The sequence below is a fragment of the Acomys russatus genome, chromosome 5 (assembly GCF_903995435.1).
Source record: "Acomys russatus chromosome 5, mAcoRus1.1, whole genome shotgun sequence".
In the NCBI taxonomy this organism is placed as follows: Eukaryota; Metazoa; Chordata; class Mammalia; order Rodentia; family Muridae; genus Acomys; species Acomys russatus.
Window position 1 is genome coordinate 21,054,458 of NC_067141.1, and position 14,907 is coordinate 21,069,364.

General features: G+C 41.5%; 1 protein-coding gene across 1 annotated transcript; it reads left to right on the plus strand.

Moving 5' to 3' along the window:
• Nucleotides 1-11,029: 11,029 nt before the first annotated feature.
• On the plus strand, nucleotides 11,030-11,981 carry LOC127189060 (olfactory receptor 13A1-like). The gene is given in 2 exon segments (XM_051145574.1): nucleotides 11,030-11,590; nucleotides 11,592-11,981. Coding segments are annotated over 2 exon segments (933 nt in total). The 5' UTR covers nucleotides 11,030-11,047.
• Nucleotides 11,982-14,907: the final 2,926 nt, after the last annotated feature.

The following is a 14,907-nucleotide window of genomic DNA, read 5'->3' on the forward strand; positions in this document are numbered from 1 at the left end:
ATGCCTTTCAAACTGCTTATCTTAATAAGTAAGTATTGTGTACTGTACATCTATCAACATTAAATTAACCATTGCAGCTCTTCATTTGATATGTGAAATTTCTCTTTGGGACTTTGATAAGGGATATAGGATTGTAGAATCAGGAAAATAAGAGCAATTTTTTGAATGAAGGAAGGAAGAAAAATAAGCAGTATAATGAGTTCTTGAATCACCTTAATAAAGTCATTTAGTTTCCATTATCGTCAACTCCCTTGTTTGTATTTGGGTATTTAGTGTTAGGGAATTTAGTCTTTGAAATATTTGTATCCTGAACTGGCCATAGTATCTTCTAAAGTTTATCTTTTTTTTTTATGAAGTAAGTATGAAAAGCCAAGTGGTGGTGGCACACACCTTAAATACCAGTACTTGGGAGGCAGAGGCAGGTCGATTTCTATGAGTTCAAGGCCAGCTTGGTCTACAAGTTCCATGACAGCCAAGGCTACACAGAGAAACCCGATCTCAGAAAACCAAAGAGAAAGAAAAAAACAAACAAACAAAGGAAGAAAGGAAAAGGAAAAGTGAAAAAAAAAGAAAAAGTATGAAAATAGATTTTTAGAGGGAATTATCAATCCACCGAAGAAACCAATAAGATTAAACACCAGTGAATGGGAGGAGGGAAAGCGCAACAATAATAACAACACATGCTCCTTTCTTAAAGAAATTTTACTCCTGTAATAATCAAAAGGGTTAATTCCTTAAATCCTGTGAAGCTGTAAAATATTCTGCTTAAATAGCAGTGATTGTTAAATTAATCTCAATGTTCTTTTAAGTGTGTATTGGATAATTACATATGCTACCATCATGTCTCTGCAGTGGGGAAGTCATCAGAGGGGAGACGCCATAGGGAAGGAGGCTGGACAACAAAGAATAGATACTCGGTGATTAAAATCAACAAGTTCACATCAAAATTCAAATGGATCATTTTTAGGGCAACCCAAGTTGTGAAAGAAGTTAAATACAGCACAGAGCAACCCGTCACTTTCTAATTATAAATTCCTTTTGGCTGGGTACATGAAGTGTTCTTGTGGAGATCTTTTGTGTTCCGCAAGTAGAGTTGAAATGTAGGAAAACAGAGCAATGAAAGGAAGCCATGCTGTGGGGGGGACTGAAGCCATTACTGAGCACTATGGGCCCCGTGGGCTGGAATAGACGACTCTTAAGCATTAGTTCATGTTTTCCCAATTAAGCATAAGTTGTGTTTCTTTATGTGCTATAGAAAGGTTAGCCATTTAGTCCCCATAAGAAGCATTTCATCAAGAGCAACAATTATAGCCAGAGACAAAGGAGCTTGTAACAGGATTATAGGCCTCCCCTGACTCTGGCTGGACTCAACTCCTTACACAGCTAATTGTGATGTAATAGTGACAACAAAAAAGCTTTCAATAAAAGAATAAGGCAACAAAATGTTATGAATGAAATAACATATTTTAAGTCTTATAGAATCACATAAATGCATGTAAGAGAAATGAGTAGATACATACCATTTAACTTTTGTCTTAGTCTTTTATGGGTCTTGATTATATAGATATGTTTTCTGGAGCTTAATTTATATTTCTAAGCCTGAGCTCCTGGCTGGGCATCTTAATGTTTTAACTTTCTATTTCAGTTGAAGATGGCTTACCCTATCACAGTACGTTTGAGTCAGAAATCAATGTTTTGTGCCTATTAAAGTTTATGTGATATTTAATCACTCACAGAAGGAAAATGATCTTCTCATACATACCATTAAAATTATACAGGTGCCTGCAGATTATGGAAATTGTAGATCAAATGGTACTACTTCCCTAGGCACATGAAATATGCTCATCTGGTTGATTCATATAGACCTTGTTCCGCTGGGGAACAACACCTGTGTTCTAACTCCAGCTCAATCCAGGGACATCAGTTGTAGCACTTACTTCTCCCCTGCTTTGCACTAGAATGCAGTGTTTATGAACTTAATTTTGGATTTCAAAACTATCTGTTTACAATAAGATAAAATAATAAAAAGTTGCCTACACACTGGGCAGGGCAGAAGTGAGATTGGTGGAACTAAGGATCATGGGCATGAAGGACAGAAGGATACTTTCTTCACTACCTTCATAGATGATATTATCTTCAGTTCCATCTAAGGCATTGCTAATGCCACAATTTTTTTTTGAGTGATCGTACGATGATTTCCTCCTTTCACTGACTGCCATGATGTCTTAACCTATTCACACACTTGAGTGATAGTGGGCCTCTTCATTCGTCCTACCGGAGTCAGATCATGATTCCCAGCAGCCATCCATTTGTTCCACTCTTCTCCCATGAAGACTTTAAATGGTTTGTTGATTGAAACATTTAGAGGCTGCAACTGGCTGGTAAGATGCCCAGGAGTTACTGCTAGATGAGTCTTCACCTCTTTAAATCTGTTTTTTTTATTGTTTCGCTAATATGTGCTCTGAACTGCTGAGGCACTAATAAAGCAGTTTTTCAGAAGCCCTCCAGGAAGTTTGGACCGCACTTTTTCAATCTATCTGTCTTCTCACATATGCAGAATGAACAATTCTGTCTTCTCCCGTATGCCCAGTAACCATTTCTGCACAGCAATGTGGCCCCACTAGAGTCAAGGAGGGACATACTGCTACACGTTTTACAGCACTCCCCTGTCCCCACTAACTGCAGCAAGCTGACATGTGCCTGATTACCCAGCAGGCTAAGATTGGCATTCAACGCAGATCAGTGCCATAATGCAGGGCAGAGACCAAGCTCTGTGTGAGAAGGGATTTTGGGAATATTACCTATGCCTCCTCCTGTTCCCATGGACACACTGAACCCTGAGCGCACTCCTCAGCTGGTACACTGAAGACATCAGTAAGTGACCTCTTTGTTGTTGCCTGATGGACAGCAATCGGACCATAAAGCACAACCTAATCCCCACCCCCAACTTTTGGAGGAAAGTGCATCTTATGGTCCAAAAATACAACAATTATTGATTCATAATTCTCCATGTTGTTCATGCAAACTATCACACAGAAAATCTGAGTATTTAGTTGTTGGATTCACCAGTATTTGGCATGCCGCAGGTAGCCAGCCCAGGCAAAATGGCAGTTATTGTCCGCAAAAAATGTTCCCCCACCAACATCTCTCTGTAGTTTCTCTTCTTTGACAGTAAAAATACTGAGGCTCCTCCATGATACTCTGCAGAGGATACTGGTTTGATCCAAATGAGAGGCGGCAACTGGTACCACTTGGTGAGGTGCACAAGGTGAAGTCAGTACTTTTACTATGCAGACGGCACAAAAGCTGTGGGAAGCTGAGACTATCTCAAAGCCCTGTGTCTAATCCAGGTTTTTTTCCCATCACAGATCCATGGTCATGATCTTCTAACGGCCTTCCCACAGTTATTTCTTCAAGAACAAACCCCTCTCCAGTTTGCTAGTCAGTCTCAACACAGACTTGGGAATCTCAGAATTGGGGGCATCTGTCTGATTTCACTATCTGTTCCAGTCCTAGAAGTTTCAGGGTTCACAGACAAGAGGCTTGATGGTGTCTCTGTCTCCTTGGACAGGTTATGGCACCACAGGATCTTACAGGGTGTCTCCACACTGCCAAGGCCAAGGCCCTGAACAAGCCCTTAATCTCTTTACCTGTTCGTCAGGTTTCGGATATTGGTTGTAATTGCTCTTTTCTTGCTTCTAAGTGTTCTCAGTGGACTGGAATATGGTATTTTTCAATGTGGTTAACGTAAGTACGGTTGAAATACTTAGCTGTGCTGTGGAATCATTGATATTTTCTTGTCTCCCACTGTGTGCCCACTTGCATTCCATCTCTCACTGTTGTAAATTGGCTACACAAGTGGAGATGTTGCCATTGGATTACTCAGGTGGCAAAGGCACTGTTCAAAAGACATGTCTGCATCTAACCTCTCCAGTAATAATCTGACTCCACAGAGGAAACACTCCCCTTTTTCATTGGTGTCTCCTGTCTTCATCTTAAGGCATGTGGCTCCTGTTATACTTAATATACATTTCATATGCTCTAATACATTTAGAATATTTTGGAGGCAGATGTCAAGCCAAGGCTTTGATTAAAGTAGAATTAAAGAGTGAAAGCAATCTTTCTTTATAGTTTTCACGATACACTTAAGTAAGTGGTTTGAATTCTTTTTTATTTTTTAATTTTTTATTAATTTATTCTTGTTACATCTCAATAGTTATCCCATCCCTTGTATCCTCCCATTCTTCCCTCCCTCCCATTTTCCCCTTATTCCCCTCCCCTATGACTGTTCCTAAGGGGGATTTTCTCCCCCTGTATATGCTCATAGGGTATCAAGTCTCTTCTTGGTAACCTGCTATCCTTCCTCTGAGTGCCACCAGGTCTCCCCCTCCAGGGGACATGGTCAAATGTGAGGCACCAGAGTTCATGTGAAAGTCATACCCACTCTCCACTCAACTGTGGAGAATGTTCTGTCCATTGGCTAGATCTGGGTAGGGGTTTAAAGTTTACCACCTGTATTGTTCTTGGCTGGTGCCTTAGTTTGAGCAGGACCCACGGGCCCAAATCTGCCTATCATAATGTTCTGCTTGTAGGTTTCTAAGACCCTCTGGATCCTTCTACTTTGCTGTTCTCCCATGCTTCTCTCATCTAGAGTCCCAATAGGACGTCCTCCCCTCTGTCCCAGTTTCCTGGTAAGTGAAGGCTTTCGTGGGACATGCCCCTTGGGCTAGTATGCAGATATAAGTGAGTATATACCATTTGATTCTTTCTGCTTCTGGGTTAACTCACTCATTATGATCATTTCTAGCTCAATCCATTTATCCACAAATTTCAGGAATTCCTTGTTTTTAATAGCTGAGTAGTATTCCATAGTGTATATGTACCACAGTTTCTTTATCCATTCTTCTACTGAGGGACACTTAAGCTGTTTCCATTCTGGCTATTATGAATAAGGCTGCTATGAACATGGTTGAGCAAATTTTCTTGTTGTGTGCTGGAGCATCTTCTGGGTATATTCCAAGGAGTGGAATAGCTGGGTCTTGAGGAAGCCCTATTCCCAGTTTTCTGAGATAGCACCAAATAAACACCTTCAGCAAATTGGCTGGATACAAAATTAACTCAAAAAAGTCTGTAGCCTTCCTATACACAAATGACAAGCTTGCAGAGGAAGAAATTAGGAAAACCACACCCTTCACATTAGCCACAAGCAATATAAAATATTTAGGAGTTACCCTAATTAAGCAAGTGAAGGACTTGTTTGAAAAAAATTTCAAAACTCTGAAGAAAGAGATTGAAGATGACCTGAAAAGATGGAATGATCTTCCCTGCTCATAAATCGGGAGAATTAACATAGTAAAAATGGCCATCCTACCAAAAGCAATCTACAGATTCAATGCAATCCCTATCAAAATACCTACACAATTTTTTAAAGACATTGAAAGTTTAAATGGTATATACTCACTTATATCTGCATACTAGCCCAAGGGGCATGTCCCACAAAAGCCTTCACTTACCAGGAAACTGGGACAGAGGGGAAGGCATCCTATTGGGACTCTAAATGAGAGACGCATGGGAGAATAGCAAAATAAAAGGATCCAGAGGGTCCTAGAAATCTACAAGTAGAACAATATGATAGGCAGATTTGAGCCCAGGGGTCCTGCTCAAACTAAGGCACCAGCCAAGGACAATACAGGAGGTAAACTTTAAACCCCTTCCCAGATCTAGCCAATGGTCAGAATATTCTCCACAGTTGAGTGGAGAGTGTGATATGACTTTCTCACGTACTCTGGTCCCTCACATTTGACCATGTTCCTGGAGGGGGAGACCTGGTGGCACTCAGAGGAAGGACAGCAGGTAGCCAAGAAGAGACTTGATACCCTATGAGCATATACAGGGGGAGGTAATCCCTCTCAGGAACAGTCATAGGGGAGGGGAATAATGGGAAAATGGGGGGCGGAGGGGAATGGGAGGATACAAGGGATGGGATAAACATTGAGATGTAACAAGAATAAATTAATAAAAAAAAGGAAAAAAATAAAAAATAATGAAGTTTAATTCTGAACTTCATATGGAAAAACAAAAACCCAGAATAGCTAAAACAATCTTGTACAATAAAAGATCCTCTGGAGGAATCTCCATACCTGATCTCAAACTGTACTATAAAGCAATAGTAATTGAATTCTTTTTTAACCATTCGATGCTTTACAGAATGCTTCCTTCCATGTAGCCCAGTTCAGGGAAGATGCAGGATTTTTTCATGATCCCAGAAGTCCTCTACAGCCTCTTGTTCAGGTCACACTAATCAAGAGGTAGCACGGGTGTGCACTTTCTATGGCAGGTTAGGCTTTAATACATTTTCCTCCACACAAAAGCATATAACTTCATTGTTAACAGTTACTTTGCACATCTTAAACTTTGGGCACTATCCATTTTGTTGTCTGTTTATAAATGGCTTTTCTGTGATACATTTTTATTAATTGGTAATTGGATAAAGCTACCATGAATGGTGACAATGTTATTATTTGTAACAGAAGGTCACTGTATTTGTTGATGGAACAAAGGTTGCTATTTCGATATGTATGTGTATATATATATATTCTAAGTAAATGTTTATGTTTCTGTGACTTTATCATCTCAGTCTTTTCAAGCAGTGACCTCCTCTCCTCTTGTTACTTGTAAATACTTAAGAAACGATTTGTGGAGTGTAGTCACCCCACCATACAGAGCTTTATTCCCATTGTTCTATGTTGCTTAGTGCTTCCTCATCTTTGCAATTACCGTGTCTATTAATCATTAGTCTACTAAGAGTTTCCTAGTTCCCACGTGTGAGAGATAAATGTGATATTTGTCTTTCTACACCAGGCTTATTTATCTTCATGTTATTCTCCATTTTACTGTACATAAAAGATACCATGCTTTTTGTGGTTGAACAACATTCCTTGTGCATCTATGTTACCATTTCTTCATCCTCTCATCCCCAGATGGATGTGCAGGATTATTCTGCTTCTTTGATACTATGACTACATCTCCACAAGGGCATGTCAGTGTCACTGTGATGTGCTGATTTTCTTTCCTGGATATATTTTCTGCTTTTTGAAGCAGTGCCTCATTATATAGCTCTGGCTAATCTGAAACCTTTTGGTGTTAATAATCTTGCATTTAAACAGCCTCAGTCTCCCAACAGATGGGATAAAGGGTGCTTTGCCAGCATGTCCACCAATTTTGAAATGATGTGATTTTTCAGATACATTTACAAATTCTTTGAGGATTTCATACAATATATTTTGATCAGGTTCACTTTGCCTCCTCAACTTTCCCATATACATCCCCACTTCCCGGCTCTTTCAACTTTTAATCTCCTTTGCTTTAAAACACACTGAGTCCAATTTCTGTTGGCCAACCACTCTTTTTTTTCTCAACTACTCTTAAGCACAGCATCTACTCTGGAGTGTGGTGTATAGAGAGAGATTACATCACTAAACAAAACTGACTCTGCTTTTTGTCAGCAGCCACCAAATGTCAATAGCTACTCAGATAAGGGTGGAACTATGTGCCCAGTTCCTCCTCATTTTCCTAAAAACCCCATAATTTCATTTTTCTTACAGCTAAGTAATGTTCCATTGTGTAAATACTATAGTTTCACTACCCATTACTCATATGATGGACACTTATGTTATTTTAATTTCCTGGCTAGTGTGAATACCGTGGCAATGTGCATAAAGAGCAAGTGTTGCTTTATTAAAATATGCAGACCTTTGGCTATATGACTAAAGATGGTGTACCTGATGCTTGTACTGTGTCTACTTCCATCTCTTTGAGGAACCTCCATGCTGATTTCTATAGTAATTGTACCAGTTTGCACTTCCACTAGCAGTGAATAATTGCTCCATTCCCCACATCCTTGCAAGCATCTGCTGTCATTTTTTTTTCTTAACCTTGGTTATTCTTACTGAGATAAGATGAAATCTCAAAAGATGTTTACTTTCCATTTTTCTGATGGCTTAGAATGTTGAACTATTTCTAAATGTTTCTTAGCTATTTGTGTTTCATCTTCTGAAAATTCTGTTTAATTCCATTCCCCATTTTTACCGGGATTGTTTGTTTTCTTTTTTATTTTAATTTTATTAATTTATTCAGATTACAACTCAATTGTTATCCCGTCACTTGTATCCTCCCATTCCTCCCTCCCTCCCACTTTCCCCCTATTCCCCTCCCCTAGGTCTAAGACTGAGGGGAACCTCTTCCCCCACTATATGGTCATAGGCTATCAAGTTTCATCTTGGTAGCCTGCTTATTCTTTCTTTGAGTGCTATCAAGCCTCCCCACCAAGAGGAGGTGGTCAAATATGGAGCACCAGAGTTTATGTCCGAGTCTGTCCCCGCTCTCCACATAACTGTGGAGAATGTCCTGTCCATTGCCGAGATCAGAGTAGGAGTTCGATGTTTACTACTTGTATTGTGCTTGGTTAGTGCAATAGTTTGAGCAGAACCCCCTGGGCTCCAATCTACCCATCAAGACGTTCTCTTTATAGGTTTCTAGGACCCTCTGAGTCCTTCTATTTCCCCATCTTCTATATTTCTCTTACCTAGAGTCTAAGTACGATATGCTCACACCTATCCCAATCTCCTGGTAAGTGAAGACTTTTATTGGACATGCCTTTTGGGCTAGTGCCCAATTATAAGTGGCTATACTCTATGTGAGTCTTTCTGTTTCTGGGTTAACTCACTCAGAATGATCATTTCTAGTCCCATCCATTTGTCCAGAAATTTCAGGATTTCCTTGTTTTTAATAGCTGGGTCATATTCCATAGTGTAAATGTACCACAGTTTCTTTATCCATTCTTCAACTGAGGGACATTTAAGCTGTTTCCATGTTCTGGCTATTATGAATAAGGCTGCTATGAACATGGTTGAGCATACGTCCTTGCTGTGTGGTGGAGCATTTTCTGGGTATATTCCAAGGAGTGTTTTCTTGCTGTTTAAAGTTTTGAGTTATTTCTATGTTCTATACACTAATACACTGTCAGATGTGTAGCTGTTAAGGACTTCCTGCCATTCTGTAGGTTGCCTCTTCACTCCTGGTGGTGTTCTTTTCTGTACATATGTATAATTGTAGCCTGTGGACTTATTTGGCCATTACTTATCTTAATGCTTGTACTACTGTGCTTTTCTGTGACAATCAGTTATTTTCCATGAAATTAGATTTGTTATTGTCTCAGGATTCAAATATTTTTAAATCTTCCCCTTTATCTCTGGGGCAGGTACACCCAGGGAATGGAAGCTAATATCACAAGTTATAGGTACTATTAGAAGAGTAATTTACAATATCATATGTTCTTGAATTAGCTAACCTGATGCAGAATCTGCCAGGAACATTAGAAAGATTTGCTGTTGTGATTCTGTTTCTGCAGAACCTCTTGCAAGACTAAATATTGCACTGTCTCTGGGTGACAGGGGGTGCCTTTGTCAGACATAACACTGTCTGGGTGGCTCCAAAGGGTAAATAATACTTCAGTATCTCAAGTTTGAAATGGAGGCAGACATAATGTATAAAACTCAACAATTTATGACTAAGTTAGGGATAAAATAGATTGTGAGCCATACTATGAAAACTGTATGTGAGATAAAATGTGAGCCAAGATAATAAAGTATTACAGAGCCAAGTGGGGAAGTGGGGAACGCCACTGGACTCAGTAAACGAGACATTTCACTGAAAGACTGCTACAAAGCAAAAAATATTTCCAGATAAGGAGCACTGCAAATAATTTCCAAAAACAGGCTTATATATGTGGTAGGGTGAGTTCACATAGGAACTCATGCAGGAACATATAGAAGAATGTTAGTGAGTCTTCTGTATCAAGCTACAAAGTATGACTTGCTCAGTGACTGGGAAGAGACATTGTGAGTTATAAGCAGGGGCAGAGGGCCAGTTATCTTCAGGCACGTGGTCTGTACTCCTTGGGTGATAGAGAAGGAAACTGGGAATGGCAAGAAGTCAGAAATTATGAAACAGACATTGAGAGCGTAAGTTAGGAAAGCTGTAGTTGCACACTTTGAGGACCAGCTGGACTAGAGAGGTAAAGAGGGTGCAGAACGCTGTTCCCGGATCATGGAGCAGCATCTCTGAGACCCTATCAGGACAGAGGGTACAGGTAAGACAGTGAGTCAGGGGACGGAGCTGTGCTCCATAGACAAAGCAACTTGAAGCACTGAGTAGCTAAGGATGAACTTCTGTATAAGGGCACTGAAGCTACACAGAAACATCTGTAGACGGTGGCAATGACTTCATCTGTGGGTCTATTGACTTTAGTGTTAACTGTGGTTCATTGAGACAGAAAAGCTTGAAAATTACTTTGGGAAAAAAATTTTTAAATTACTTTGGGGTTATAGGCCTGGGTTTTGAGAAATGTTCTTCTCGGGGGTGATAGGTTTGAAGTAGGTTAGCATCAGGACAGTTCCAAATACAGGAGAAGTCACAGATTACAATAAGTAAAATTCAGGAAGATACATGGATACTTGGTAGCGGGGATGCCACTATCAGGTTGAAATGGGTAGTGGAGCAGCCACTCCAGATAGCAGGAAAAAATCAAGTTCCTGAGAATCTAGGAGGCCAGCTGCGAAGGAGTATTCTCGGTATGTGCCATCTAAAATTGTCACCATGTGACAAATACCTGCTCTGGAGGTAAGAGGTACAACTGTGTCACCAAGCACTGTCCCCAGAGCACAGTGCTTAGTAGTGACAGAGAAGGAAAGCACAGGCAGATCCTCAGAGAGGGATGTTCCCGTCATTCCACATATCCAAGACGAGGAAGGAGCAGGTGTCCCTCATGAGCCAAATCTACAGGGTGAGAGTTTCTAGGTGGGAAAAAAAGTAAAGGAAATATATTGGCTTTTCCAGTGGTGTGCTACAGACAATAAAAGGCAATAGGTTTTCATGAAAGAAATACATTCACTCCTTTCTTTTCTGACAGCAGAGAGTTTGGAGTGGTAAACTAGTAGTCTCTCAGAAGACAACAGACATCTCTGTGAACTGAATACTCCTCACAAGGATGGCCAGTCCCAACCAGACAATTGTGACAGAGTTTGTGCTGGAAGGCTTCTCAGAGCATCCTAGCTTAAGACTGTTCCTGATAGGTTGTTTCCTGTCGCTCTACACAATGGCTCTAACAGGCAACACTGTGATCATCGCTTTGGTCACCGCCAGCACTGGGCTCCACAGTCCCATGTACTTTTTCCTCTGTAATCTGGCCACCATGGACATTGTATGCACCTCCTCTGTGCTGCCGAAGGCCCTGGTTGGCCTAGTCTCTGAGGAAAACACCATCTCCTTCAAGGGATGCATGGCCCAGCTCTTCTTCCTTGTCTGGTCTGCATCCTCTGAGCTGCTGCTGCTCACAGTCATGGCCTATGACCGCTATGTGGCCATCTGCTGTCCCCTGCACTACAGCTCTAGGATGAGCCCACGGCTGTGTGGGGCCCTGGCCATGGGTGTGTGGTCCATCTGTGCACTGAATTCATCTATCAACACTGGCCTAATGACACGACTGTCATTCTGTGGTCCCAAGGTCATCACCCACTTCTTCTGTGAGATCCCCCCCTCTCCTCCTGCTCTCCTGTAGCCCCACATATATAAATAGCATTATGACTCTTGTGGCAGATGCCTTTTATGGAGGCATCAACTTCGCACTCACCTTGCTATCCTATGGCTACATCATCGCCAGCATCCTGCGCATGCGCTCTGCTGAGGGCAAGAGGAAGGCCTTTTCTACCTGCTCATCCCACCTCATCGTGGTCTCTGTGTACTGCTCATCTGTGTTCTGTGCCTATATCAGTCCTGTTTCTAGTTACAGCCCAGAAAGAAGCAAAGTGACTTCGGTGCTCTACTCGGTCCTCAGCCCAACCCTGAACCCCCTCATCTACACACTGAGGAACAAGGATGTCAAGCTGGCCCTGGGTAGGCTCTTGCCCTCTTTCTCACATTAAGTGGATATGCAGGCTGTTCTCCAGCCTGAGATGTTCCTCTACCTGCTTTCCTGAGAGCAGCCTCATGGAGTGGGGTTGTGGCTACTGCTGCTTCAGAAAGCCTTTCCTGATGCAAGGACTGGACAATTCTGCTTACTTTAACATCAAAAACAACAAAATTCTTAGAGGCAATGTAGACAAAACACTCAACCTTTATTTCCTGATAAATACAAGCCATTTCAAAAGTAATTAAAGACCCTAAATGGAGATTCTATGTTCCTGGACAGAAAGATTTTCAGTGAGTGACGATGGTGACTCTCACAAAATAAAGCCCTTTCATGCACGGCTGTCCTGTAAGCATCACAGGGCTTTGTTTCAGAACTATAGATAATGAATCTAAACTTAATAAGGAAACTTGAGGGGCCCGCATGGCTACAGGGTCTTGGGAAGAGCAAAATTGAGAGCTCAGGTTCTCCATTTCTAAGCTTCCTTTTGAGCTGTGGGAGTCAAAGAGGGCATGGAGAAAGAGACAAGCTACAGAGCAGAAATAAAGTTGAAGTTTCAAAATGTGAACTTACATATGTGAGTCCCCAGTATTTACGAAAATGATGACAATCATATCCATGGGAAAGATTAATTCCAACAAAAAGTTTTGGGGGAAGTAAACGAATGACTGCACACAAAGGGCAAAGTAGAACTTTTCTTCTGTACTATAAATGAAAATCAACATATATCATAGATGAAATGTTAGTGTTAAAACTTTTCTTTCATATAATGTACTTTAATCACATTATTTCCCCTCTCATAGCTCCTAGATTCTACCTACCTACTTTCCCACCCACCCAGTGTCCCTGTTTCAAATAAAATGAAAAAACACAAAAAAAATCCTGTTGTTTTAAAAGAAAATCTCAGATGTTCTATTTTACCAAAAAAAAAACTCAGTAACCAGATGCTGGGGTGAAAACCTGATAGCTCAGAGAGGCAGAGAAAGCACCCAGCTCACCTTCCTACTCAGCTCATGTCCCAGTGGAAAAGGCCCCAAAGGCTCACTAGCTCAGCTGACAGGCCAGGAGGAAAAGGCCAAAAAACCCAAGGCCACAGGCTTGCTAGCTCAAAACCCAAAAAGCCAAAGGCCAAGGAGCTGAGGAGCTCAAAAGATAAAGGGCTAAAAGCCAAGGAGCTGAAGAGCTAAAAGTCCAAGAACCCCTTCTACTTCTGCACGCTGTCTTAAATACCCTGCTACTCAAAGTCCCTCCTACTGTTTAATGCCTGTCAGCTGGCTTCCTGCTCTGTCACTTGACCTAGGGTTAACTTTATTAAATCCTGTGTACAGAAAGCACTTGGATTAAAGTTGAGCTAGGGCTCAACTGCACCAAACAAAAGACAAGTTTTTACAGTTCATCATCTCAGGGATCACAATAATATCGAAGACAGGTTTTTATAGTTCACAATCTCGGGGATCACAATGGGATCAAATAATCAAAAACAAAACAAACCAAAAATAAAAAGAATTGAATTCATTTTGTATTGACCAAACACTCCTAGCTAAAATCCTTAAGCCCTCCAAGACTAGCAAAGAGGAGGAGGAGCAAAGGAAGAGGAAGTGCATCTGTGGCAGGCTGCTGCTAAGACACTGGTGGGAAGACAGCTCAGCATCTGCAGCAACTGCTGCTGAAAAGACGCTGTATCCCTTTCAGACTAAATGCATTCCTCGTCGACTTACTGCCTTATTCTTCCTAAATGCTGTTCCACACCAGGATTTATTATTAATATCACATATGTTGTATTAATCAACTGTTCATCTTTATGACCAAAATACCTCTTCAAAACTTTTATTCTGTCTCATGGCTTCAGAGCACTCGGTCTGTGAGCACTTGGCTCTTTGTTTTGGTCTAGTGTGAGGGAGGGCCTCATGGCAGTGGGCATACATGGTGGAGAAGCTTCCTATCATAGCGGCAAGCCAGAACACACATTAGAGGAACACCTGTGCTCAACTGCCTGTCTCCTTTTTCTTTTAGTTCATGCATTCTACTCCCCGTTCCCTGGGGTGCTGCTGCTCACATGCTGAGGAAGTTCCCCCTTCAGTAAATCCTGTCCTGGAAACACTCCCACCAGCTGACAGGTTCCTTCTATTGTGGTGGCAACAGTGGGCATGCTGGGAGAAAGCAATCCAAAGTGCAGCTGTGCAGTTTATGAGGCAGTGTGAAGGGTTTGCTTTGCTATCTGCAGCTGCCTCAGAGTATGGGGAATAGCAGGCAGGTCTTTCTGCGAATGACAGACTCCAGGGACAGATCCAAAGTGTGGTCCCTATGACCATGTGGTTTTTCATCTGCATAGCAAAAAGGAATTCTGACATTCTCCTCAGTTTCTATTCTCTTGACTCATGAGGTGAATGAAAGAGCAAGCTAGGGACACACCCTATGGAAACAGCTTTTGAATGTAGGTTGACATTGTGTGTCTGCCAAGTCTCTGAGCAAACTGTGCATACATCTAGGACCTGACTTTTCATACAGACAAGAGTTGGCCACTTGGACTGACTTTCACATGAACTCTGGTACCCCATATTTGACCATGTCCTCTAGATGGGGAGGCCCGGGGGCACTCAGAGGAAGAATAGCAGGCTACAAAGAAGAGACTTGATACCCTATGACCATACACAGGGGGGAGGAGGTCCCCCTCAGTCATAGTCATAGGGGAGGGGAGTAGGGGGAAAGTGGGAGGGAGGGAGGAATGGGAGGATACAAGCGATGGGATAACAATTTAGATGTAATATGAATAAATTAATAAAATAAAATAAAAAATAGAAAAAAAACAAAAGAGTTGGCCACTCTTCAGCAAGGTAGCCATGTGGTGGCATTAGGAATGAAAATAAGATCAGCAAAGGGCTGTGGGAGGTGAGAGAAGGCAGTGAGAGGGATCTGCTGTTGATGCAGCTGTTGACCTGGAA